This window comes from Grus americana, unplaced genomic scaffold, assembly GCF_028858705.1.
Source record: "Grus americana isolate bGruAme1 unplaced genomic scaffold, bGruAme1.mat H_58, whole genome shotgun sequence".
NCBI classification, from domain to species: domain Eukaryota; kingdom Metazoa; phylum Chordata; class Aves; order Gruiformes; family Gruidae; genus Grus; species Grus americana.
In genome coordinates this window covers 1,696-28,951 of record NW_026561380.1, presented here as the reverse complement: position 1 = coordinate 28,951, position 27,256 = coordinate 1,696, and the positions used below count along the sequence as shown (strand labels likewise).

At 41.0% G+C, this 27,256-nt stretch overlaps 1 protein-coding gene across 3 annotated transcripts; it reads left to right on the top strand.

Moving 5' to 3' along the window:
- The first annotated feature begins 306 nt into the window (after window positions 1–306).
- On the top strand, window positions 307–27,256 carry LOC129200341 (phosphatidylinositol-glycan-specific phospholipase D-like). 3 transcript variants are annotated; one of them, XM_054811663.1, is made up of 25 exons: window positions 307–665; window positions 3,485–3,540; window positions 4,525–4,603; window positions 6,609–6,706; window positions 7,908–8,018; window positions 8,287–8,335; window positions 8,878–8,932; window positions 13,200–13,307; window positions 14,021–14,048; window positions 14,136–14,275; window positions 16,244–16,309; window positions 16,871–16,991; window positions 17,537–17,685; window positions 18,612–18,798; window positions 19,827–19,937; window positions 20,946–21,020; window positions 21,412–21,568; window positions 22,302–22,443; window positions 23,183–23,282; window positions 23,375–23,468; window positions 24,026–24,202; window positions 24,506–24,666; window positions 24,931–24,957; window positions 25,053–25,103; window positions 26,299–27,256. In XM_054811663.1, the coding sequence occupies exons 1-25, from the start codon at window positions 569–571 to the stop codon at window positions 26,374–26,376; spliced, it is 2,517 nt and encodes an 838-aa protein (XP_054667638.1). In that variant the 5' UTR covers window positions 307–568; the 3' UTR covers window positions 26,377–27,256. The 3 variants fall into 3 exon arrangements, with proteins under 3 accessions (XP_054667638.1, XP_054667639.1, XP_054667640.1); XM_054811664.1 differs by lacking the exon at window positions 3,485–3,540 and adding an exon at window positions 5,176–5,284 and having other exon boundaries at window positions 514–665; XM_054811665.1 differs by lacking the exon at window positions 307–665 and adding an exon at window positions 5,176–5,284 and having other exon boundaries at window positions 3,522–3,540.

Here is a 27,256-nt window from a genome sequence, read left to right as displayed (position 1 = left end):
CAGTATATCAATTGAGCTTTCAATTTGGATCATCAGACCCAAACGTATGTGTGCAACGTCCTATCAGCTCACCAAAGCTTACGAATTCATACTGCCTACAACTCAGGATGTGTTTCTACTCAGGATGTGTTTCTACTCAGGGTGTTTCTACTAATACCACTTTGACAATAATTGGCTTTAATTTTTTGTAAGGTCTGATGTACCTGTTGTAAGGCAAGTGCACCATGAGCTGGATGAACTGTGGGAGGATGCTCTTTTCTGCCATGCTTTTGTGCGTTAACAGAAACCTCATTGCTGCTATGTAGTGATGGCACTTACACTGCCCAAACCCCAGAGATTTTACAGAATTTGAGAAGGGAAAACACCTATAGGTTATTTCTTTTTTTATAAATTACTTTATCTGAGGTAGAGAAAAGCATTGGTATAGAGTAGCCTTTCAAATACGGCAGTTGTTTACTTGCTGTGTCAGCAATATGTCTGAAAGAAAAGGCATGCTCCGTAACCTGCATTTCAAAGGTCACAGTGCTACTGCTCCAGGCTTCTGAAAATCACGGTTTGAGACAGCATCATGGCTGGTTTGAAGATTTGGTCTGTTTTGCAGGTTATACTATACCATTTCTGTCAAAGATGTATCCCAAGTGGAATTTCAACACACGTTGAAATAGGTAAGGCATGTTCAGAATGAATTTTCGTGTCTTTTGAGTTGCTTGGGAAGAGAAGTAAATTCAGATTCGGCTGGAAAAGCAAAGGGAGGAGATAAAGTAATGAGCGTTCTACATAACTAAAAAACCAAAAGTGAATAACACAGGATAGATGAGTATTTTGGTTTTGGAGTTTGAAACTTTACTGTTTTTATAAGCAAAATGCTTAAATCAAGTTGGTTGCGTATTTTTCCGTCTTCTAAAACACAGGCATTATGTAACTGGAATGTTTGTGAGTCTAATGTAGACAGGGTTTGGTTTGGAGAAAGGAGAGGAATACTTTACACAATTCATGGGATTGTTATGTTTAAGCTAGAGAATAACACAGATCATTTGTGGTAGCTCTGTTTTCAAATTACCATGTATTAATTTTACCATACCTGCATAAAATAGATAAAATGCTGTAATGTGTTTGTATCTGTGACTAACGTCATGAAAATTTTGTTCTGTGTCTTTTCCTGGTAGGTGCTATCTGTAGCCTGAACAGCCTAGATTTGTAGAGAATGAAGGAGAGAACTGAGTGAACATCAAAGTGGGGAAATATTTCTGTTTTGAATTTCTTGTTTGCATGGGTTATTTTAAAAATCTGGTTTCTGCTGTAGTTCTTGCAGGAACACTCATGAGTAGTGTGAGGTTATTCTGGAATGTTTACTCATAATAAAATGTCAGTTTTAATTGTTTGTTCTTCTATTTCTGATTCTAAATCCATTGCTCAAACAAATAGTAAAACGTATGATGTCGTCTCTGTTCAGACTTTAACTACTGAATACATGCAACTTTGAACAAGTTAAAGGCTGGGATTATTCATGGCATTTGTTTGAGACTGAGAGTACATTCCCTCACTGACTGTTGCACCCTTGGTCAGCACCCTGCAACCATTCACTTTTCCTAACGATATGTCAAGAAACACACAGTACTCCGTAGAAGTCACACTGCCTGAGGTTAGGCAAGTGCAAGCTTTGCAGGCTCCAGGATTTAATTACCAATTATGAGTTTCTGAAAACTTGCAATAAAACATTTGGCAGCATAGAGTGTATTTGCAAGAAATCTACGAAGAGAAACGGGAGCTTACAGATCTGTCCCAAAGCAGTCATTTTTTTTCTAATCAAGGAAGCATATTGCAGAAAACCTGCATTTGTATAATTTAAAGATGATGTTTGTCTGAGGAATAGTATGTACACTGAGCTATTGGGTCGCAGTTTACAACAGTTTTTGTCCATTTGTCTGAAAATGACGTTAAACTGGGTTCAGCTCTGATGTTGCTAAAATAAGTGCTTTTATTAGTGTGCAAATAAAAGTCGATGATGATAAGATGCTGAAAGTTATTGCCAAATCCCAAAACTGAGTATTCCGGGGAAAAAAAACAACAAACCAAACAAACTATAGAAAGGAACTCCTGACTCAAAACCAGCACCGAAGTCTATCCTGGACAGACTTCTGAAAGTACTTTTAAAATGGTGAAAAGCTCTGCCTGTTCAAAATGTTGATCATGTTCGGTGTGCTCGGCAGAGCTGTGCTGTGTCCTACTTGCCAAGGCCTGGTTGCTGGAGGCTCTCCCCCGCCCCCGTCCCAGGGCTCCCGTCAGACCCGCGGGGCTCTGTGTCACTGTGGGGATCCATCACGAAATTCGTCATAAAGGTGAACTAGGACCTGGGCCCACATGAGGAATGAGAGAAGTCGGGGGGGACGGGAGACAGGAAAAGCAAACTGTCAAACTGAGGGTCTCCTGCACTGGAAATAGAGATGTGTGTTGAAAGGGCTGAGCCTTAAAATGATAGACTTGTTTTTATTGTTATTTGTAAGTTATTTCTGTTTTGGTGCAAGTTTGGTCCTTAAGATATCGTAACATGTTTGTGTAGGGATGGTTTAGATCAGTGGGTAAAATCCAAAGCGAAAGATTGTTCAAACCCACAGAGTTTTTACAGAATGAGAGTGGTTTGGGGTTTTTTTGATGTGATTTATTTGGTAAGGATCAAATTAAATTCAGCATATTCTGGGTTATCTGATCAGTCTTGGTTTGTAAATAGCTTTAAGTGAGGAGTAAGACTTCGTGTGGGAAGGCAAGACAATAACCCATGCATGCATTTTCAACCAAATACTTTCAGAGGCGATGTTGGGTATTTTTTGAATAGCGTTAATAGATTATCCCTGGGATCTAACATTAATTAGAAGGAGACATCATTAAAGAAAAATTATGTCAGTTTGTTTCATTCTTGTGTTACTCTTGCTCAATAAATATTTTGGCAGCAAGAATGTCTGCCTGTTCATTGAGTAAATAGTATTATTTACCTTGCTGACTTTAGATTTTTGTTGGTTTTCATACATGTTAAAAATTAACCAAACTGTTAAACATCCGCATTGATTCCTTAGATACTTTTTTCAATGTTAAGGGCAACAGCAAAACTTTACAGCAAGACTTTTATGATCCATACTTTGTATGTGCTGGGTGCGATATGTGACAGTTCACTGCCGTAGCTCAGTTCTGGGCACAGGGAGTTCCTTTTCCCTGCGGTTAAGGACTTCCAGCTTTGTTGGGCAGTTTGGGAGCTGAGGACTAGAGAGAGACTGAAGAAACCTCAGTGTCCAGATGTGCCTCAGAAACAGCGTTTCCTTATCAGCTCCCTCTCATGCACAGCGTTTTCTGAGAAGTCATGTTTCATGTGCCTGTGCCACTTGGCTGAGATACGATGATGCGGTGTATTCTGGTTTTGATCATGCTTCTAACAAAACATGGGCCTGCCCACAGTACCTATAAATTAATACTTCAATATGTTGTTTTTCAGCACATAGAGCTCTGGAATTTTTCATTAAGCGTGAAGGGAATGTTAATTATAGACAGGTAGGAAGCATATTATTGCTTAATTGTGTAGGCCTTTCTTCTGAGTGTTTTTATGTCTGTCTTCTTGCCTTTATTATTTATTTGCAGTAATATTTGTGTAACTAGTGTGTCTAGACTGTGTTTTTACCTTGTTTTGTTGAAAATCATTTGACTCCTCCTGAATGCTATTGCAAATATGTAGTAATTATAATAATGTGTATCTACTGTGTGTGGTTTCTCACGTTTTTTCCCATCATGTTAAGTCATACCCTCCATGGGTAGTTGTATTAGACAAATCAGTAGAGGACTTTTGGAAAGGAGATTTAATAAGCAGCAATATGTTTAGCAAATATGAATAGCAAAATGACAGCAAGGTTTTGAAGTTGTCCACCACGTATATAATTTAACCAATTTCTGATTGGTGCAAATAGCTTTTTCTTTCATGGGCTGTATCCAGCAGAGCACTATATGCATGTGGACAGTTTTCATAAACATATAAACAAAACACATATGTGTTTTGTGTTTAAAACAATTTTAATATCCTTTAGCAAAATGTAGAGATGACCATTTTATGTAAGTTAATCTTTTATCAAAGTAGGAGATCACTCAAGGGAAGTATTCACATTGTCTGCAGTAGACAGCTGTGCTGTGATTCAGAGGATGGAAGATAGTAGACCAGGCTTTGTGGCTAGTCCAAGAGGAGGAGGCCACCTTCAGAAGGTGACTTCACCAGTACTTAAGTTAGATGATATGAATACTTTCCTAAATGGCCTTTCAAATTACAGCGTATACTGATTAGTTTAGTTTTGCTTACAAGTATTTTTGCAAGGGGGGGAGTGGTATGGGATGATTGGGGATGGTGATGACACTGAAATAACATATTTTACCAAGATAATAGTTGTATCTTGGTAGATATTTAAATTTTATCTTCAATATTGGCAGTGAACTGTGGTTTTGTGCTCTACAGTAGCATTCTGATTCCTCTTTTCCCCATCCTTTTCCCAGTTATTACTAAACCACCAAGATGCATTTCAGGCTGGGAGCATTTATCCTGATGCCTTTTATCCTTCAATCTGCAAAAGTGGTAAGAAAAGCTTTATAAGTCCAATGTTGTAACAGCTGTATTTCTATGTGAAAATCCTACAGAATTTAGTAGGGTTGAAAATAGTTATGTTGTAAGAAATTAAGTATGGCCAAAAATACCTTCCTGCAAAAACTTCCATCTTTTTTGTTAGTATTTTGAGCCTTTTTGTAGAACTATATAAGAAAACAATACATTTGAAAATGTTTTAAGAAAGTAACTTTTGAGTAAATTTAACTATTTAATGTGTAGGGCAATTTGATAGAAGGATGGTGTTTGACTAAATTAGGTCAGATGACTGAGTACTGTCTTGGGGAGAAACTGAGAGAACAAAATGATCTTTTTTTCTAAGTTTTAGGGAAAGCCTAGAGCTAATTTCTATATTAGGAAGTATTAGTTTCTATCAGATGAGTCACAAAGATGATAGGAGAATATAAAAGCTCACAAAACCAAAATTGTGTAGGACTTGCTGGGGAAGGGGGGAAGTGGGGAAGTGTAACGTCCCAGTTTAAAGCCTTTCTTTTTCAGACTGCTGTCTTTTGCCTTTTTCTGTTTGAAATTAATGCCAGTCTTAGTTTTGGTGCTTGCAGATCTAAAGACTGCACTACAAAATGAGCACCCTGTTGCGATGGCTGTAAAGAGTATGTCTTGACTTGCAGCTGGTCCCCTGTTTTTTCAACTCTGGTAGGTCAGCTCTTGATCATAATCAGCTTCTCCAGCAACACCGGAGCTATAAAACAGCCAGCTAGGGCTGGGTCCGGGATATTTGCTACTAAAGTGGTAAATCTGGATCGCAAGGAATTAGCAAAAAGGTCAAAGACGGCCTGTCCTCCAGCAAACAAGCTATTAGAATGTTTAGGCAGATACCAGAGACAAGGCAGTGATACGTAGTTTGTGTGAGGATATCTGGCCAATTGATTGTTGAGATCTTACTGAAAGTCTAAAGAATGGGAGGTGGTTTATTTTAGTGGGTCATGCAAATTCAGATCTATTAAATTCAAAGTTTTCTTAGGATCTTTGTTGGGATTGCCTCATCTTTTCATGTTTTTCAGCTGAGTTCCAGTGCCTCCACTTATGTCAGTATTTGTTTATCCTGCCTCAAACTGTAAAATCCTTGTTCATTTTTCCAAGGATACTTTCCCCATCTTTTCTCATCGCCTGCTCTAGAGTTTTAAATCACACAGTGGCAGCTAGGCTTCTCATTGTTTCTCAGTCATAGGTCTCAGTCATTGTGCTGCTTAGTCTCGTCACGTCAGCATCGCTTTGCCCTCAGCTTTATGTAGGTACACAGAATTTTTTAGGCAAGGTCACTGTTAAATCCTACGTAATCTTTTCTGCATAAGTCCAAGTGAGAGCAATAATTGATGCTTCAAAGGAAAACCTGATTTTTCCTGCTTTCCTCTGCCGCCCTTCTGCTCCTACACTGACTGTATCTTGGCAAGTTTGCCATTCTGTTGAAAATGATGATGATAATGATGGCAATGACGACGACATAGTCCTCCTCTGCTCTGTGGAAACTGATACCTGTCCCAAAGCATGATATTTTGAGTTGGCTGCTATGCCCATCAGCTTTTCTGCCATACAATTTGATGCATTTGTTTAGTCAACAGTTTCTCTGTCAGGTCTGTTTATCCTTTCCACTTGGGAGGCAGTTTTTCATTGCACTGTACCTACTCACAGGCATAGAGAAAGGGAGCAGGCACAAAATCCTCTGATGCTTCAAACAAAAATCATGGAAGTTAAATCTAGTATCTCTTTTGACAGTACAAATCATACAAAAATACATCTCATTTGGCTCTTCTCATATTAAGTGGATTGCAAAATGTAATTTCTGCGTGATACGAAATTGAACAAAAGTCTATGGGTTTTTTTCATGGAGAAAAATGTTTCCTTTTTCTTTCTTTTTTTTCCACCTTTTTTCCCGTCTTCCCATCTTCCCTTCTTCCCTTTTCTTCTTTTTTTCCCCCAAGAAAAAAAATCAAATACTGATATAATTTTATTGCAATAGGAATATTCCATGGTGTGTCTGAAGACACTCACTGGTCACCATTTCTCAGTACAAGTATTTACTACATCAGAAGGAAATATCCTCAGCCATGGGAAGAGGTAAGAAAATTTCTTTAACTTTTGACTTTGCTTTCTACTGTTTTCTTCACTTTCACTTGTTGTTGCAATTTCATCCTTTGGAAAGTGTAGGAAAAAATAACAGATTTTTAAATTAAGGTCTCCACTGATACAGGAAAATTTTAAATCCTATTTTCATCTTTACCAGACAAAGTTATGGTTTCCATATCAGTTATCTCCAATGTGGTCTGGTGCTTATGTTATATTTCATAGGTCCAAACTTTCAAATGTGAGTGGTGGTCTTGCATTATTGTCAGATCTAGTTGAGTGTTTGCCACTTGAAAACTAGGCATCTTTTAGAATTCTCACTTGTGAAATTTTGGACTTAGTCTTGATTTGCTCTTTTTTATGGTATATGAGCTGCATAGGAGGAGAGGAAAAACAAATAGTTAAATTGAGAATGATTTTAAAGGTTATATTGTTTTCTTTTCCTTACTGGAGAATTTGCCATTCGCTCTCTGCTCAAGAGAGTCATACAGGTGCAGCAGCATTTGAGAGCATATACTCTTTAAAACCTAAATAAGTCTGCCTGCCTTTTGACTGGCCATTGGCGATACTGATCTTGTGAACTATTAACCCTTGGGAGGTATAAATCCATCAAAAACTATGATTCAATGACAGATTTTTAAAAGACTTCTGGAACTTACGGTGATGCAATGCAGAAAAGTCTTTTCTGGAGAAATGAAATTTCTGTTGCTGATAAATTTATTTCAAGTAACTTTTTTGTTTGTAGGAATAAGATAAGTTATTTTATGCCTGGGCTTTAATCAGGCACTTTTACAGTGAAAAGCACTTGCATAGGAATGTCTTTCTCTGCTCTGTGTGTCTGCACAACACCCATGGTGGTAGAGGGGGTTCACTCCTTGGAAGTAGAAGTGTTTGTCCTCTGTCCAGAAAAACACTTTAGTACACATCTAACTTGAAGCGCACGGGTTGTCCTGACATCAACCGCGTAATTTTGTGGCCTTGGACTGTATGAAGTGCTTAAAGCTTCTCAAGTCACAAAAAGTGACTCCGGCATCAAGGAATGAGTGGTCAACACTTTGTCATACTAAACTCTTGGATTGTAAGAGTTTCTCACCTATATCCCTGTATAATGCACTAACCTATAATGCTCACCAGTTCTTAAAGACAAGAGTAAAATTGCTGACATCATTACTACACGTGGATTGTTGTTGTGTAGGCTACAGAGAAGCTGGTGGCTTTCCTGTTTGGAATTGCCTCACATATGGTGGCAGATGTTAGCTGGCATAGTCTGGGCATCGACCAAGGATTTCTAAGGGCCATGGGAGAAGTAAGTCTGTATTATTATATTTATTGATATAAGTGGATTTACTGGAATTGATAGCTTAGCTTTGGACTCTGGTGGGGAGGGAAGAGAAAAGCTGGAGCCCTGTTTCGGGAAGATTTTCAGAGATGTAATGCCACAAACTCCATAAGAACAAAGTTGATCAGGTTTGAGACCTGTAAACTTCAGGGCTGCTTGGACAATTTGTTTCTGTTCATATGTTTGTATGGAAGGATGTGTAAAATAAACAGACAGTTCTCTTGTTTTTCTCCAGATTGATTTTCATGGTTCGTACTCAGAGGCTCACAGTGTTGGCGATTTTGGTAATGTTTCTGTTTGCTGATCATAGATCCTTCCATTGGAATAACTAGTCCCCTTCAAAACCACAGTGGCTGACTCTGGCTTTTACCCTGTGCAATGCAGGAGCCAAGAATGAGTCATATGGACACTGTATTCTCACTCTTCCCCCATAGTCTGCAAAGCCCTGCTATCCCTGTCCTCATGCTCCATGTTTCAGGAGATGTGATTGGGCGTATGGACACTTGTATCAAAGCCAAAACACAGGCTGAAGGGTGCTAAAGTTTAAATGGAGTCACTACTGTGATTTTGAATTTTACATTATTCTTATTTTCTGGAAGTATATAAATTATGCAGCGTACTTTCAGGTGAACCATTTATGTATTCTCAATACACAGATGGAGGATCTACCATATAAATACAGATAGCAGAGCCATACATAGCTCCGTCTGCGCTATTATCCATGATAGGTACTTAACGGGTTTGTTTTGTTGGGCTTTGGGGGTTTTTTTGGTGGGAATTTTAGGTTTTCTGTGTGTGTGTGTGTTTTTCACTCTTCCATCTGCAGGAGGAGATGTCCTGAGTCAGTTTGAGCTGGACTTCAGTTATCTGGCATCAAATTGGTAAGATAATGAGGTTATGTTCTTTAGTAATTATTTCTGCTTACTCTGTATATTCACTGTATTTAAAATAAAATGCTGTCCTTCTTTATCTTTCTCTCAAAAGAAACCCTTGCAGCTTTTGGAATTTTTAGAATCATAGAATCATAGAATGGTTTGGGTTGGAAGGGACCTCAAAGATCATCTAGTTCCAACCCCCCTGCTGTGGGCAGGGACACCCTCCACTAGACCACGTTGCCCAAAGACCCATCCAACCTGGCCTTAAACACTTCCAGGGATGGGGCCTCCACAACCTCTCTGGGCAACCTGTTCCAGTGCCTCACCACTCTAACAGGAAAGAATTTCTTTCTAACATCTAATCTAAAGCGACCCTCCTTCAGCTGAAACCCATTACCCCTTGTCCTGTCACTACACTCCCTGATAAACAGTCCCTCCCCATCTTTCCTGTAGGCCCCTTCAGGTACTGGTAAGCCGCAATTCGATCTCCCTGGAGCCTTCTCTTCTCCAGGCTGAACAACCCCAACTCTCTCAGCCTGTCCTCACAGGAGGGGTGCTCCAGCCCTCTCATCAGCTTCATGGCCCTCCTCTGGACTTGCTCCAACAGCTCCATGTCTCTCCTGTACTGGGGCCCCCAGAGCTGGATGCAGTACTCCAGGTGGGGTCTCACAAGAGCGGAGTAGAGGGGCAGGATCACCTCCCTTGACCTGCTGGTCACACCTCTTTTGATGCAGCCCAGGACACGGTTGGCTTTCTGGGCTGCAAGCGCACACTGCGAGCTCATGTTGAGCTTCTCATCAATCAATACCCCCAAGTCCTTCTCCTCAGGGCTGCTTTCAATCCATTCCTCGCCCAGCCTGTAGCTGTGCTTGGGATTGCACCAACCCATGTGCAGGACCTTGCGCTTGGCCTTGTTGAACTTCATGCGGTTCGCACAGGCCCACCGCTCCAGCCTGTCAGGGTCCCTCTGGATGGCATCCCTTCCCTCCAGTGTGTTGACCACACCACACAGCTCGGTGTCACTGGCAAACTTGCTGAGGGTGCACTCGATCCCACTGTCCATGTCACCGACAAAGATGTTAAACAGTGCCGGTCCCAGTACCGACCCCTGAGGGATGCCACTCGTCACCATTTTCCACTTGGACATTGAGCCGTTGACCACAACTCTTTGAGTGCGACCATCCAGCCAATTCCTTATCCACTGAGTGGTCCATCCATTGAATCCATGTCTCTCCAATTTAGAGACAAGGATGTCATGTGGGACAGTGTCAAATGCCTTGCACAAGTCCAGATAGATGATGTCAGTTGCCCTTGCCTTATCCACGGATGCTGTAACCCCATCATAAAAGGCCACCAAGTTTGTCAGGCGTGATTTCCCCCTAGTGAAGCCGTGTTGGCTGTCACCAATCACCTCCTTATTTTCCATGTGCCTGAGCATAGTCTCCAGGAGGGTCTGCTCCATGATCTTGGCAGGCACGGAGGTGAGACTGACCGGCCTGTAATTCCCTGGGTCTTCCTTTTTACCCTTCTTAAAAATGGGGGTTATGTTCCCCCTCTTCCAGTCGGCGGGAACTTCACCAGACTGCCAGGACTTCTCAAATATGATGGCGAGTGGCCTGGCCACTTCATCCACCAGTTCCCTCAAGAGCCGTGGATGCAAGACCCTCATCAGGTCCCATGGACTTGTGCACCTTCAGGTTCTTTAGATATTCTCAAACCTGATCTTCTCCTACAGTGGGCGGTTCTGCATTCTCCCAGTCCCTGCCTTTGCCTTCTATGACCTGGGCAGTGTGGCTCAAGCACTTGCCAGTGAAGACTGAGGCAAAGAAGTCGTTGAGTACTCCATATCCTGGGTAACCAGTTCACCTGTTTTATTCCGGAAGGGACCCACATTTTCCCTCATCCTCCTTTTATCACTGACATACCTATAGAAGCTTTTCTTGTTGTCCTTGACATCCCTGGCCAGACTAATTTCTGTCAGGGCTTTGGCTTTCCTAACCTGATCCCTGGCTGCTCGGACAGTTTCTCTGTATTCTTCCCAGGCTACCTGCCCTTGCTTCCACCCTCTGTAGGCTTCCTTTTTTTGTTTGACTTTGCCCAGGAGCTCCTTGTTCATCCATGGGGGCCTCTTGGTGGATTTGCTTGACTTCCTCTTGGTTGGGATGTATCGCTCCTGAGCTTGGAGGAGGTGACCCTTGAATATTAGCCAGCTGTCTTGGGCCCCTCTTCCTTCCAGGGCTTTGTCCCATGGTATTCTACCAAGCAGATCCCTGAAGAGGCCAAAGTCTGCTCTCCTGAAGTCCAGGGTATTGAGCTTGCTGTGCGCTCTCCTCGCTGCCCTGAGGATCCTGAATTCCACCATTTTGTGGTCACTGCAGCCAAGGCTACCCTTGAGCTTGACATCCCCTACCAGGCCCTCCTTATTGGTGAGAATAAGGTCCAGCATGGCACCTCTCCTTATGGGCCTCTCTATCACTTGGAGGAGAAAGTTGTCATTGACACATTCCAGGAACTTCCTGGATTGCTTGCGCGCAGCTGCATTGTCCTTCCAGCAGATGTCAGGGTGGTTGAAGTCCCCCATAAGGACCAGGGCTTGTGAGCATGAGGCTGCTCCTATCTGCCTATAGAGGGCTTCATCCGCTCAGTCTCCCTGGTCAGGTGGCCTGTAGCAGACCCCTGCTATGATGTCCCCTGCCCCAGCCCTCCCTTTAATCCTGGCCCATAGGCTCTCGGTGGGCTCCTCCTCCATCCCCAGATGGTCACTTGACATGCACTCCAGCTGGTCGTTGACATAGAGGGCAATGCCCCCTCCTTGCCTGCCCTGCCTGTCCTTCCTAAAGAGCCTGTACCCTTCCATCCCAACACTCCAGTCATAGGAGCTATCCCACCACGTCTCTGTAATGCCAATAATGTCATAGCCTTGCAGGCACACACACGTCTCCAGCTCCTCTTGTTTGTTCCCTATGCTCCATGTGTTCGTGTAGAGGCATTTCAGTTGTGCCCCCGATGAGGCTGACTTATTGGCTGGTGTGGCTGGGATTCTTTTGATGTATCTTCCCAGTGTTACCCCATTGGTTCCTGTTGCATCCAGAGGCCCCGGCTCGTCTCCTCTAGGCTTCGAGCATGCTGTAGTGCATCCAGCACGTCTCTGAGCAGTAGGCCGAGGGCCCTCGCCAGCTCCCCGTCCCTCCAACCTGGGCACATCATCCCACATGTCGCTCCAAGCCCGATGTTATCCCCTTCCCCCTTCGAGCCTAGTATAAAGCTCTGTCGATGAGCCCCGCTAGTTCCTGGGCAAAGATCCTCTTCCCCCTTTGAGAGAGATGAATCCCATCAGGGTTCATCAAGCCCGGTGCTGTGTAGGCCACCCCATTGTCAGAGAACCCAAAGTTGTGGCGCTGACACCAGCCACAGAGCCATGCATTTATGGACTGCGTCCGCCTGTTCCACCCACCATTGCCGAGCTTGGTATTTCTTATATGCATGTTTGCTGTTCCCTGTCAACAAAAACTGGAAGGACAGAAGAAAAAAGAGTTTTACATATGGGAACACAGCAAGAAAGATTAAATTATTTATCTCCTTAATTACATATAAAATAATCAGTGAAAAATGTTTGCTGGAGTATCCTAGCAATTAGTTAAGTAACTCAGTTAAATAAATCTCACTTAGATTTCCATTTAAAGTTTTGGAAGTTGGGAATGTTTATGGTTATAGATGCTGTGGAATTCAGACAGGTTTTAAAAGCATAAAAAGAAGCAGCAGTTTCAGATGTACATAATTTTTTTCTCACAGTTTTTAACTTAAAAAATTCACGTGCCTTTTTTTCTGCTGATAAAGTAGGTCATTTGAGTTGCTTGGTTTAAGTAGGATGTAGTTCATCTAGGTGTAGAAGGCACCGTTCATTAATAAAACTCTGGCATAGCTATGGGAAATGCCTGTTTGGCTGGGAATAGATTTGGCACAGCAGAGAGTTGGAGGACATCCTCCAAGATTATGTGATCACACAGGGAGTGTGGAAACTCTGCCAGCAGCAGCCATAGGGGAATGGTTCTACACGTTTCTGAGTTTGAACCTAAACAGGAGGAGAGCGTGGTGCGGAGAGTAATTGCACCTGCAATCCTGTTCTTTCTGGCATTTGTAAATCTTCATGATCTTCTATAGTCTTTTGAAATTTAGAATATTTTAAAGCAGGCTATTTTTATTACAAAAACTGTAATCTTTTATCAGGTGATGTGGAAAAACTCTTGTTATAATACTTTCATCTTGTTTTTAGGTATGTACCTGTCAAAGACCTAGCAGCTATCTATAAGGAGTTTTATGGAAGAGAGATCATAACTGAAAGCACAATTACTGACTGTACTTACCTGCTGTTTCTTGAACTGTAAGTTGAATGGCTTTGTCTAGGTTTTCATAAGTGAAGCATATGTAGGAAAATGGTGATAATCCTATTTGAAATGCTAGCTCTGAAATTTATGCGTTAAGGCCAGTAAAAAGACCTCCAAATCATAAAAACCCTGAATTTTTTTAATGGCTAGAATACAAATTTGGACTGCTTAATAACTATTAAGTTCATTATTACACCACAGATTCAGCATCTTAGCTATTTAACATGTCTATGCGTGCAATGCATTATGTCTATTTATGTGAGAACAGCTGTGTCTTCAAGTACCATTGCATTGTGGCACGTTAGCAAAATAATTTTCATGTACTGAAGGAGTAGTGTACATACCTAAGTAGATGGCTTACCTACGCTTTATGGAGATCCTTTCAAGTGCAAGAATAATTCAAAAGAGACTTTTGAGGTATGGCAATGTGTGCTTTTGAATATCCTGAACAGTCTAGCTGTATCCTTTATTTCAGTTAATTACCAATAGTCATACAGCATTTACAAACACTGTGAATCTCTCCAAATGAAGGGCAGCAATAAAGTTAAGATCATTACTTCTCATATTACAGCTTTTAAAAATATATTAACAGCCAACAAGGAAATGTAATGACTTGCATAGTACCATACAGAAGACTTGAAAAGAACTGTTTAAATAATTAAATACTACTAAATGAACCAAATTTACTTCCGAAGATTTTTTTTTTCAGGCATGGAGAAAGGCTTGCTGTTGCCAAGGTTGGTCTTCTGTTTTCCTTTTAAAAATTAACATATAGCATGAAGACAATGTAATCCATCTTACTAAGTATGTTTCTTGTCTCTTAGCTTTTTCCAACATATGCTAGCAAATCTCCATTTCTGGTGGAGAAGTTCCACGAGTATTTCCTCGGAGGAGTGGATGACATGGTGTTCTGGACAAACAATATTTTTGAGCTGACGAGCCATATGCTAGAGAATGGAACCAGGTATAGCTGTGTTTCCTGCAATATGAAACACAGTAGTCAAATTCTGACACTCATTTAATTGTTCTTCTGAAGGCAGTTTTTTTTCCTAGAAGAGGTGCTGAGCTTTAAATTCTCACTTGGACAAAGGGATTTCTGTGGCTGTTTTTTACCTGGGTGCACAGGATGACAAAGGCCTTGAGTTCCCATTTGTTACATGTTCACACTCCTTCCACCAGGCAAGACTCTGGCATGCCCAGCTGATACTCGACAGGGAACATTTGGGGCAATCTTCAAGATGTACTCAAGGGCCTGCTTAAATGTTGCATAGCCATGCCCTGAGGTTCTCCCTGGCCTGTCATCAGCCAGCAAGGATGTCCCTTCCTAGGGGAGGGCAGATATTGCCTTTAGACACTGAAGACAGATAGGATTAGAAAGAGTAAGAGTATATATTCTAGTGTTGGAAGCTCAGGCTTGTACGCAGAATATCATATTTTTAATAGAAGTTCTGGCCATGTACAGCTCTGTTACAAGTGTAACCTTACTGTAAATAACTTTATAAAACCAACAGTGGCAATTCATCCATCCATTTATATAGAAAATACCACTGCAGCTATTTTGGGAAATGATGTTTGAAATACAATATGGCATAATCTGTTGTATTCTTTGTTCCAGAATGACACTTTCATTAAAAGTGCTTTAGATTATTAGAATTAGCAAAGCCTGTTGCAATAAGTTTCCTTTAAGAGTTATATGATGACATGTGAGATTCATGTAGAACCTAATCGAGGTGTGATGGGTTGACCCTGGCTGGAGGCCAGTTGCCCCCCAAAGCCACTCTATCACTCCCCTCGTCAGCTGGACAGAGGAGAGAAAATATAACAAAAGGCTCATGGGTTGAAATAAGGACAAGGAGAGACCACTCACCAATTACTGTCACAGGCAAAACAGACTCAACTGTGGGAAATTAGTTTATTACCAATCAAATCAGAGTTGAGTAATGAGATATAAAACCAAATCTTAAAAACACCTTTCCCTGACCCCTCCCTTCTTCCCAGGCTCACCTTCACTCCCAATTTCTCTACTTCCTCTCTGCCAGCAGCACAGGGACACGGGGAATGGGAGTTGTGGTCAGGTCATCACACGTTGTTTCTGCTGCTCCTTCCCCCTCAGGGGAGGACTCCTCACACTGTTCCCATGCTCTAGCGTGGGGTCCCTCCCACGAGAGACAGTCCTCCACATACTTCTCCAGCGTGAGTCCTTCCCACGGGCTGCTGTTCTTCACGTACTGCTCCAGCATGGGTCCCCTGCAGGGTCACAAGTCCTGCCAGCAAACCTGCTCCAGTGTGGGCTCCTCTCTCCACGGGTCCACAGGTCCTGCCAGGAGCCTGCTCAAGCACGGACTTCCCACCCAGGTGTCTCGACGTGCTTTGGCGTGGTGTCCTCCACGGGCTGCACGTGGATATCTGCTCAACCATCAACCTCCGTGGGCTGGAGCGCCTCCTCTCCCTCCTTCTTCACGGACTTTGGTGTCTGCAAAGTTGTTCCTCTCATATATTTTCACTCCTCTCTCCAGCTGCGATTGTGTAGTTTTTTCCCTGTTTTTTTCCCCCTTTCTTAACTATGTTATCCCAGAGGTGCTACCACTGTTGCTGATGGCCTCGGACTTGGCCAGCGGCGGGTCCGTCTTGGAGTCGGCTGGCATTGGCTCTGTCAGACATGGGGGCAGCTGCTAGGAGCTTCTCACAGAAGGCACCTCTGTAGCCCCCCTGCTACCAAAACCTGGCCACGCAAACCCAATACACAAAGTCATTAAATTAAATATCAAAGGGGTTTCTCAGTTTTGTAATGATGCTCTGATTTTGAATAAGCAGGGTTTCTTGAGAAAACTGATGACTTCCAACAGAGGAATCAGTAAGGGTAAAAGTTGTATTTTTAGTTTCACTTCAGTTGCGGGAAAATCTTTAAAATGCATTCTGCATATTTCTTTAGTGGCTGCTTCCTGCCTGAGAACCCTCTGTTTATAAACTGCACAAGGGAGCACAAGGACAGCTATGTGTAAGTATAACCCTGAAGGTTCAAAGGTTTACTGATGAAAGGAGAGTCCTCCACTAATGTGGACAGGGAGCTACTGAAAATTAGAGATCTTCTGGTTTATCTTTTTGTGAGTGAATTTGAGATTCTTTTAACATGCATAAATAAGCTTTGTATAGGGGAACTGTGCAGAACCTAGGAGAGACTTTTACCTTCCAGCCTAAGGACAAGAATACTTACCTAGCACTTGCAGTGCTAAGTCTTCACACTTTATTTGGTTGTCACTCTTTGTTCTGCTAATCATGAAACTACTGATTCATCTTTACCCTTACCATAGCTAAATTATCTCCTGACTTATGTACAGAAATATGGAACTCAGCTGTTTGGAGCACAAGTGTATGTATTCCTCTGGCAAACATCTCAAGAGAAACCAGCTTAATTGTTATCTCTTGAGAACTCCCTTTATATATGGGAGAAATGGCCACCTGATTGCACGCAATATGATTGCTTCTCCTAGCTTCCCTGTAAAATACTCAAGTCATTAATTCAGTTATATTGTTATTACTGCCTTCTTTATTTTAACAGAAACAAGCAATCAAAAAATGAACATCACAAGAATACAGCTTCTTTGCTTACAAAAACACTTGAAAAGAATATAAATTATACAGAGAGAGGAGTTCACTTCAACATACAGTCTTGGGCAACAGTAAGTGAGAAGTGACAGATGTGTCAGGTAAAATTCAGCTCTGTATAAAATTGTTTTAATTTCTGTCTGTGATGCTGCGTGATGGAGCAGGGTCTCTGGATATTAACAGTAGCCTGTGACTTCACTTCATGGAGATTCCAGCAGCCATTGTTAATACATATATTTATATGTACATTGTATATATTAAATTTTTACACTTTGCTCATTGTATAGTGAAGTTAGAACACATCTTGCAGTGCCAAAATGACAAAATATATCTTTAGTACTTACACTTTAGTATTTACATTTTACAGAATCATATGGTTGCTTTTGGGGGTTAAGAAGTCCCAACAAAGCATAGCAGTGAACAATTAGCAGTGGTCCATTTAGAGAATACAGATTTTTATCTCTTTCTAAAATGGTGCTTATGACCTGAGACAGAGTCCACTTAGATCAATGTGGTGTTTTCCATTGTCGGTGACTTGGTTTTGAGGTGCTCCATAATGTTACAGAGTTTCAGTCTGCGTTTTAACCATTCTTGTGTCTCTCTATTATTTTTATTTCAGAACTCCCTCCGCTTGATAAACCGTGCTTTTGCAACCAATGTCTGGAAAACATTAGCAGCTCCACATGAAAAATCTTCATCTTCATCAAAGTACATCTCCAAACCAGCAGCTTCATATTTTCTGTCTTCACCCTATGCTAGACTTGGATGGTTGGTAATTTTTTTCTTCCCACCTCCCTCTTACTTTCTGAAAATTTTGAGTACCCACCAAAATATTTATGTTTATTCTTTGGATACTTTTTTAAAGTGACAGCCCAAATCAATTAGTGGTACAAATCTGGCTGAATGGCTTACATTGGCTGGCCAAAATAACCAGTTAACCTGTAAGACCTTTCTTTCAGATGTCAGCGTAAGCGTCTTTTTGTCAGTACTGAATAAAATTGTATCAAGAACAAAATTTCCATTCAAATGTGAATTGTAGCCAGATAACCTCTTTCTTTGGAAGGGTTGTCTTGTCATTTTTTTTACATTCTCTCCATAGTGAAGGACCTCAGTGCTCTGTGTGATCAAGCTAAAAATGGAAGGAGATCCAACATCGACTCTAGTTCTGAACAGTATAGGAGTGTTGTTACCCTTTTTTGGTTATTGGTTGATGTTTGCGCAGAATTGTCTGTCCAGAATTGATCACTGATGGTGCCTCGCTAGTGTTCTTGGAAACACTACAACACCAGTAGGAGTTCAAAGATAGATTCAGAACACAGAAGGAGGCCAGAGAGATTCTAGCTTTACCTACAACAGGGAAGAGTAATGAAATAAATTTGCATTGCTGCTCATCTTGCTTTATTTCTTCTGACTCAAAAATTCTTGAGTTTACTTCACAGCAGCCAAATGAACAGTAGTTAGTTCTTTTCTCTCCATGTTCCCTCTCTAAACTCCAACACGTTACTGAGACCTGTGATCCCTTTGTTCATCTACTTTAAAGTCCATTAGTTAAATCAGAGGTTCAGTGAAAAAGATCCTTAATTTCATCTTTTGTATTCTGTGTCATATGACAGAAGTACAAGTATTCGTTTTCTGCTAATGTTTGGTAGTCTGGAAGCTAATGCTATGATTTTGTTGACTCCCTTGCTGTACAGGGCAATGGTCTCAGCTGACCTAAACCAGGACGGATATGAAGATCTGGTGGTTGGAGCACCAGGGTACAGCACACTGGGCCATGTTCAGATAGGACGGGTGTACGTGGTCTATGGCAACCAGTCAGGTTTGCCGCCAGAGGACATGGATCTAGATGGGAAAGCTGACCAAGTACTGCAGGGTCATCAGGTGAGGGGTCAAGTCCGATTGTCACTTTTTTTTTTTTTTTTTTCCCTGAAAATGTGGTAAATTTTGACTGTGCAACAGTATCATTAGTATGTATGAAGATTATTCCTGAAATGCCTGTGCTGGTAAAACGATGCCATATGCTTTTCAAGAAAAATAACAGTTACTTAAGTCACAGGAACAATTAAAGCAACGGTGATCTGTAGTTTCCCTTTTATTACTGTGCTAGATAAGTGGGCATTAGAACATAATTTGCCCTTGAATAAAACTGAGGTAGTGTCTCTTTAAGTCACAGTATAGCTCATTCGGGTCCCCGCATTTAAGGAAATACTGTGATTTTTCTCTTCCTTTTTCATCTAAAATTATTCATTCAATATAAGCGTCAATTCCTTTGAAATACCTTTTTCATTAATTGATAACTTCTCACAAAGCCATTGTTTGTCTTTAGTAAGAGTACACATTATTTTTAAAAAAAGAGAAAACTACAATTTGACATGATGGTGGCTGGCTTGTAACTGAGAAACAGGATCTTTTTGACTAATAAAGACGATCCTCTGTAGAAAATATCTTTATTCACAAAGAAAAGAATAGAGAGAGGTGAGATGCATTTCCTTTTAATCTGTTTCTGTGGTTATAAACTGTGGAGTAACAGCCGCTGTCGTCTTAGAGTGTTTTAGGGGTTCACAGCTATAATGCTGTTAACAGGAAAGATCATAAGCTTAACATCAATGATGCACTAGGCTCAGAAGAGGAAACAGCAAAGCAGCACCATATGGTGTTCAGTTATCTTACATTTTAACACTTCCACATCCTCAAACAGAACGGTTGACTCTGGGTTAGTGTATTAGTATGACAGTTATTACTTGGGAGAACAGTGTCGCTAAGAAAATCTTTAGAATTGTTGGGCTACATTTTTGTCATCTCTGTTTCCAGTTCTTCCCTGTGCTGTGATTGCAAATGTGCATTAGGTTTTGTTGGTTTTGTCTTGAAAACATCTGTTATTTTCATGACAGCAATCCCTCTTCTTTTAGCCTTCAGGAAGATTTGGTTCTGCCTTGGCAGTCCTTGACTTCAATGAGGATGGAGTGCCAGATCTGGCAATTGGCGCACCTTCTGTGGGATCTCAGTTTCTTACTTACAAAGTAAGCCACGCACATGGGTTTGTTGGGGTTTTTTCCCTCTGGACAGAACATTTTTATCAATACATATTTTTTTGAACAGTGAAGTGAGAGAGAGAATTTCTGTTGTAGCTTGAGGTGACATGGTAATTTAAACACAAAGGCTTATAACCTTTGTGGGTACTTTGACTAGAGCAATGACAGCTATCTGTATTTCTCTTTCAGTGGCCTTTTTGCACATTAGAAACCCAAATCAGATTGCAACTTTGCAGCACTGACGTGCTGGAAATGTAAGGAGCCATTCATGAAATACAAGTGTACCCTTTTTATTTAGGAACAGCGAGTCTGGAATGGACCTCATGGGTCAGTGAGCCTTGTCACCTGCTGTCACAGGCCAACAGATGATACCTAAACTGTGATATGAACACAGACACGCTTGCTAAAATAATGAAGTTAGAGAGGCTTAATGACATGCAGCCTACCAGATAAACCCATGCAATGGTCCCTGAGTATTTTTGGCCCACACAAACTGAGAGGCAAAATGTTTTGGTTTAAAACACATCCATTAAGCTTAAAACTCTTCAGAATTTCAGATACTAACTTAGCTGCCTAAATAGGAATTTAAATGCTTTTATGTAGACCCACTAGTATGGAAAATTGCATGCCTCCATTGTGCCTGGCACTGTGTGCCATTGCATTGAATAATAATTAACAAAATTTGAGCCACCTGAATGTATGTGTAAGGAATGTAATGCACGCTATACTGTCCTTGCTCCTTACCCACAGTATGATGAAAATGTATTTCTCTGTACTTCTCTAGTTTGTTGTCTGTTTATAGCATTACCCATTACAGCTTGGGTATTAGGTTTGGGGTGGAAAAGACGGTATTATGAGAAGGTTCTGATAGGAAAAATGCAGTTGCATTAATAGCCCTTACAGAACCATTTCACTCCCTGTGCTTTGTCTTGGATTTCATACTTGATGCTGACATGCAGATGCTCTCATGCTGTATTTGTTTTTCCTGCTGTTTAGGGTGCTGTGTATGTCTATTTTGGCATGGAGGGAAGAGGCTTGGCATCTCAACCAAACGTTACCATAACTTGTCAGGTATATTGATCAGGCTAACACAGGGCTACATAAACAGGAGGGGAGATAAAGGGGAAAGGGGTTTTTTGTGGGCTTAAAAACCCATTAAAATCAAACTTCTAATTGCAAGGGAATTTGGACTGCTGGGGTTGGTGCAAGCTGGTGCTTGCCTAGGTTGGTTGTATGTGGGAAAGACATTTATACTCCAGTGCAGGGGAAGCAGCAGGGTGAACAGAAAGATGTATAGCCCTCCAAAAAAACCCCAAAGAAAACAAAATTGAAGTCAGGGAGTGGAAGGGTAATTTGATCAGAAGCGGACAAAGTTAGCTCTTTAGAAGTAAATTGCTCTATTTTGTTACAGAATTGGTGGTTTTGAGTTCCATTTCAGGCTCAAACTAACTGTTTATTGCAGTACTCCTACTGTAATCTTGGTTGGTCCCTCCTGGCAGCTGATGTTGATGGGGATGGAAGTGCTGATCTGGTTGTGGGGTCTCCATATGCACCTGGTGGTGGGCAGCAGAGAGGATTTGTGGTTGCATTTTACTCTTATTTCAACAGGAGTGACCAAGGTAATATTTATTGAGTAAATTACTCCTCCCATATTTTACGGGACTGTTCATTTTTATCATTTTGTACACTCCTTCATGTGGCTAAAGAGGAATGCTACAAGTGAATGCAGCTAATGTGTACAGGTGATGAGGATTGTTGTGAATGAGGGAGGAAGGGCCACATATGGAGCTAAATAAAGTTAATAGGGGTTGGGCAGGATACACACATGATTCTGACGAAACTCTGAATATCTAATTGAGATTTCCAATAATGCTTAATTTTTATAGCTTATTATACTTCATGTAAAATTAGAAACCACAAGAAAAATGGGTTTCAAAACACTGCTGGCTGATGTTTTTGCAAAACCAAAACACAGAATGAATGATTTGAATTAAAACCAGAATTATATGATGCTCCCCCACCCTTGAAGAATTACAAGTTCTGATAAACAGTTTCGATGTTGTCCTATCCTTAAGGAGGAGTCAGTAGTTTAGGGCAGGCTTGACTGATAGCTCTCATGTACTTTGTGTAGGCTACTGCAAGGATTTAGAAGCAGGCTGTGTTGAATAAAGGCTTTCACCAGCCAGTACAGTTGCAGACCAAGCAAGTGAAGTTAATAACTGGTGCCATATCATGGACAGTGTAACTTTGCTTATAGGAACTTGTCATAGGATGAATTGGTGGAGAATTGCTAACGGATTTTTATATGCTAGGGTACACCAAGACTTAATTCATATTTTTCTGCTCTGTCAGGACTTCTGTCAGTAGAGGATGCCAACTGGATGGTGAAGGGCGAAGAAAACTATGCTTGGTTTGGATTTTCACTTGACAGCTGCCAGCTGGAGAACGTAACACTGCTGCTGATTGGTAGCCCTACATGGAAGAGTTGTGCTGGGTGTGTTGTACATGACTACTTGCTCTCCTCCATTCTGCCTTACTTCTGCAATGGTTAAGATTCATAATAGATTAGAATTCAAGCTTCTCAGGAAGTTTCCTCTTTGTCCTGCTTAGAATATTTTTATTGAATTCATATTTTTATGCCTTCATCCTTCCTCATGAAGTGGAGGATGTCTTTAGACACTTTGTATCAAGGGTCTTTTTTATTTAGAGACACTTAATAATTTGGTGGGTTTTCTTCCCCAGAGAGGTGGTAAATGCCCCATCCCTGGAAACATGCAGGGTCAGGTTGGATGGGGCTCTGAGCAACCTGATCTAGTTGAAGATGTCCCTGCTCATTGCAGGGGGGTTGGACTAGATGACATTTAAAGGCCTCTTCCAACCCAAACCATTCTGTGATTCTGTGATTCTTTGGGAGGGGGCACAAAAATGCTAACAGGTAAGCATGCCTATAATAATCCTATAGAGAGCACTTACTTTGAGATAGTATTTTTAAAAGCAAACCAAACACAAAAATGTATTGGGTGATAAAGAAGTGGATAGACAGATCAAGTCTGTGCCCTAAATGTCTTGTAACTAGTTAGAATAAGCATGGGAATTACTAAAATAGATTTCTAGAATTTGGCAGCCACTGTTATTCCAAATGAAAAGGGGAAAACATTTTAAGAGGAGCAATCCTAGCTGAATGTATAAAAATAGGTTGTTACATAAAAGTATATTTTGCATTGTAATTCAAGCTGCAATCCCTCTTCATCGGATGTCAGACAGAGTGTTGGGAAGGTGTATGGGTATAACCCACCAAGCACAAAGCACTGGTTTGCATTAACTGGAGACAAGGTATGGCTCTTCTATAGTATGGGACCTCATGAATAATTTGAAATAAAGTGACATTCTGTAGCAATGACATTGGTCTTTTAAAAATCTAACAGGCAATGGGCAGAATGGGTTTGTCTTTGGCCAGTGGTGTGATGTCTGTGGCTGGGATCACAAGGACAGTTTTGGTGGTGGGTGCACCTACTGCAGGTACGTCTTCTGAAAATCGGGACATTTGTTTCTATATGGGCAGAGGATAGATAAAAAGTTAGAAAAGGGACCATTTAATTTCCATGAAATTAAAAAAAATAAAATAGAAATAATCACTGTAATCACCTACAAGTGCCTTACATGTAGAGTTCCGTGTACTATGCCTCAACTTCAGTGGGTTTTTTCCTTCCTTAAAATTAGTTTAGCAGCATTATTACCTTGCATTATTTATTTAGCAGTGATTTGCTAGTAGACTGCATATTTGTTGGAATTGAAACAACACAGTAATTTGCCCTTACTCTGGTAGTGGGTAGTAAGGAATTAGGAAAGTAAAAATGTAGAAACTTGAATGCATTTTTTCCCCTGCGACTGTTGCTAAGAGATTGTTTCTATGCTAGTTAGTGTTCATGCCATATAACGTTTGATCTTATTCATAAATTATATTCATTTTGTCCATGTTATGTAATGCCAGTATTATCTGCTGTCAGTGTATTGCAAGTACTGAACCTAAGTTCCTGTGTCTGACACTCAATTTCTGTTACTTCTTTGTTCTCCAGATAGCCTGTCTAGGATTTCATTTATATCCTCTGTGCTGCACCAAGCTGGACTGGCTCTGGTATATGATCTGACAGACAGCGCCAAGCCTTCTTTGCTCAGCACATTCAGTGGGGACAGGAGTATTTCTCGCTTTGGAGGAGATATATACTTAAGTGACCTGGATAATGATGGACTAGGTAAAGCTTGATGAATCTAGATCAGAGGTGAAATGTTTTACTTTTGGCAACAGGAAGACTGGTCACCCACATACTCATACTATAAGTGCTAAACACAGTCTGCTTCCTTACTTGACTTGTATCAGTATTCCATCGTGCCTTGTGGCTCTAAAATCCCAAGCAACTCAGTCAGGAATTGAAACATTTTAACTGTCATCATTAATAGGAATTGTGGCATCTAGAGGTACGTAAATGCCAACTCTCATGTTTTGGTTTAGCATTATTTCACTTCTGATGCATTATGCCAACTTGAAATATTTGCAGATGAAATGATTGTGACATCCCCACTGCGAACTAGCAGTATCACCACAATACTGTTTGGTGGGGCAGCTGGCCGTGTTTACGTTTACAATGGAAAGCAGACATCCCTGGGGAATGTGACAGACCACTGCAAATCATGGATATCTCCCTGTCCTGAGGACTGGGTAAGAAAACATAAAAGTGAAATCGGGACATGAGGTCATAATGACAGCTAATTAATTACATCTAGTACAAATATGTAGTGTGTTCTGACTTGGTTTCAGAAAACAGGTGGTTTACTTATGTTTCTGAATCTATGTGTTTTGGTTCCTCCTGTTCATTCTTGAATTACTTTGCTGTTTAGGAGTCAGGGTTATTGCACTGGTCTTCTACTCTCCCAGTGTGGTTCTCTCCACTGACTTTTTATTTTCTTTTTTTTTCTTCTTCAGGCACAGTATGTCCTGATTTCTCCTGAGGTAAATAACCAGAAAACAAACTACTGAGAGAAATGAAAAAGTCCCACTTTAAAAAAATAACAAACAGCATTATAAAAAGCAATGTTATTTTATAGGAATTATCAAGATTTGGGAGTTCTGTTATCACTGTTAAAGCTGAAAGAAAGGTGAGAAAAATTACTGTTGTCGGTTGCTTTGTAGCATCTTTCTACGTCACTTGCATATACTAGCCAACACCTGACATACGGATCTTACTCATTTGCAGAAGTCTTAAGTGCTTTATATAGTTAATTAAGTTTTCATTTCAGTCATTCTCTGAACTGATAATTAAAACCATTTTATAGGTGGATGAACTATGGAGTTGCCAAAATTTTGGCACCTGACACCTGAATTGAAAGAGATCACCTTAAAATGGCCTGAAATCTAAACTACTTAGGAATTTGCTGAAAGGTTGCATGGTATAAGCGTAGGTGCCAGCTGGCTTTCCTGTTCTTGCCAACCTTTATGCAAAGTGGATCCTCAGCTATGAAGTAAACAAGGCACCGAACCACCCCTCTTATTTAGTATTTACAGACTTGCTGTCCTAGCTATCACTTGCAGTGAACGCTGTTCGTATGTCAAGAATTTCCAGGCATAGAGAGGCACAGTTCTTTCTTGAATGGTTTTGGATGTATTTGTGTAGCTGTTTCTCTTTGTTTCCTTCAGATGCTCACTATTTTTACCAAAAATCAATCCCTCTGTTTGTATGATGCACTGAGGAACCTTTTTTCCAGCTTGAAGGTTACTTAGTGCTTGTTCACTTGAGGGGAGTCCGACGTTCTGCTTACTCTGATGTAACCTGTGTGAGAACTGAGGTTCTCTGTGTGAGTACTGAGAAAGCCTCAGTGCTAGGTTGAGGAGGGGCGTGACTCATCTTCAACAAATGGTGTTTGACTTCTTGCTGTTAAAACATGCAATGGAGAAACACCTGGAACTGTAAATGCTTCTAACCTAGGTTAGGGTGTGTAATCCAACACCTGAAACACAGGCACCTCTCCCAGCAGTTCTGCTCCTTTGCTATGGCACCAGCCCAGTCCACACTCCAGCTTAATCTGTATTCACCTGACCCCTGAGAAACAGTTTATATTGGCAAGAGATTTATTTGTCTGGCTCCTGTTTCTTCCAGTTCCCCAAACAAAATAAAGTCTGTTTGCCAAATCAGTTTGTTAGCCTCTATTCTGATGAGGTGGGTTGCTCTCATTTCTCATCACATTTCTGTATGACACTAATGATATGGACAAAATCTGGTTTCCGTTAGGGAAGCTGAAGGCAATCATTCACCCACAGTTGCATTTTACTAACCCTTGTTCTGTATCTCCACAGAAAGAAGTTGTGGTGGCAGCAGAGAGAAGTTCAGCAAAAGCTCGACTTGGTGGAAGGGTTTTTGTCTACTCACTCTAAAAGTTCATGGCAGCCTTTAAGACCAGGGCACAGCTGGTCATTTAGTGAAGAATCTCTTAGTATCTGTGATACTTTCCTTAACCCATACAAACCAACAACCATGCTGACCATGTGACAGCAAACTTTTGATAGATAGATGCCTCAGGAAGCTAGATGGGGTCCTAGGTAGTATTCAGGGAAGGAGGGATGGTCACTGTTTTTAAGTGAAGGGGAATATGAGCAGTCACGGTGGTCTGACTTACAAACCAACCAAAGCTCTCTCAGTCATATAAAAGCACAAACTAATTCTGTTGTGAGCAGTAGCATCACTTAACCCAGAACAACCTAGTCTGAAAACCTTGAAGAGGCTGAAGTGAGCAGGCAGCTAGAGTGTGGTAGAAATTTTTTGGCTGTATAAGGAATGTTCAGTGACCACCTTCTTTACTGGTCAGATTTGAGTATTTTCTTGACAAAACCTGGAAAGAATAGCAAATAATTTACAACTCCTTGTATATGGCAATACAGACAAGGATTCTAAGCTATCAAAAGTTGCTGTCAAAATAACAGAGCTGCCCCACTTCCACGCTTAAGCCAGATGAAAGGTGAGTGCCAACAAAAAGGGGTGCCTGTCTCTAGCAATCCTTGGGGTGTAGAATAGCTGCCATCTCCCAGGGAGAGAAGCACAAGCAAACTAACGAAGTTTTAGGAAACGCTTTTGCACTCATGGCTGAGATGACTCTGATAGCCTTCATGTTTTCATGTAAAATTCCATAACTGTTGTAGCTTAGAATTTTTAACAGCTTTTATTGTTAACAGTATTGTCTTCAACTAATTAACACTAATTTTGTATGATGCAGGTTTAAGTGTGCATCAATTATCTATTAAACAACTTGAACAGCAA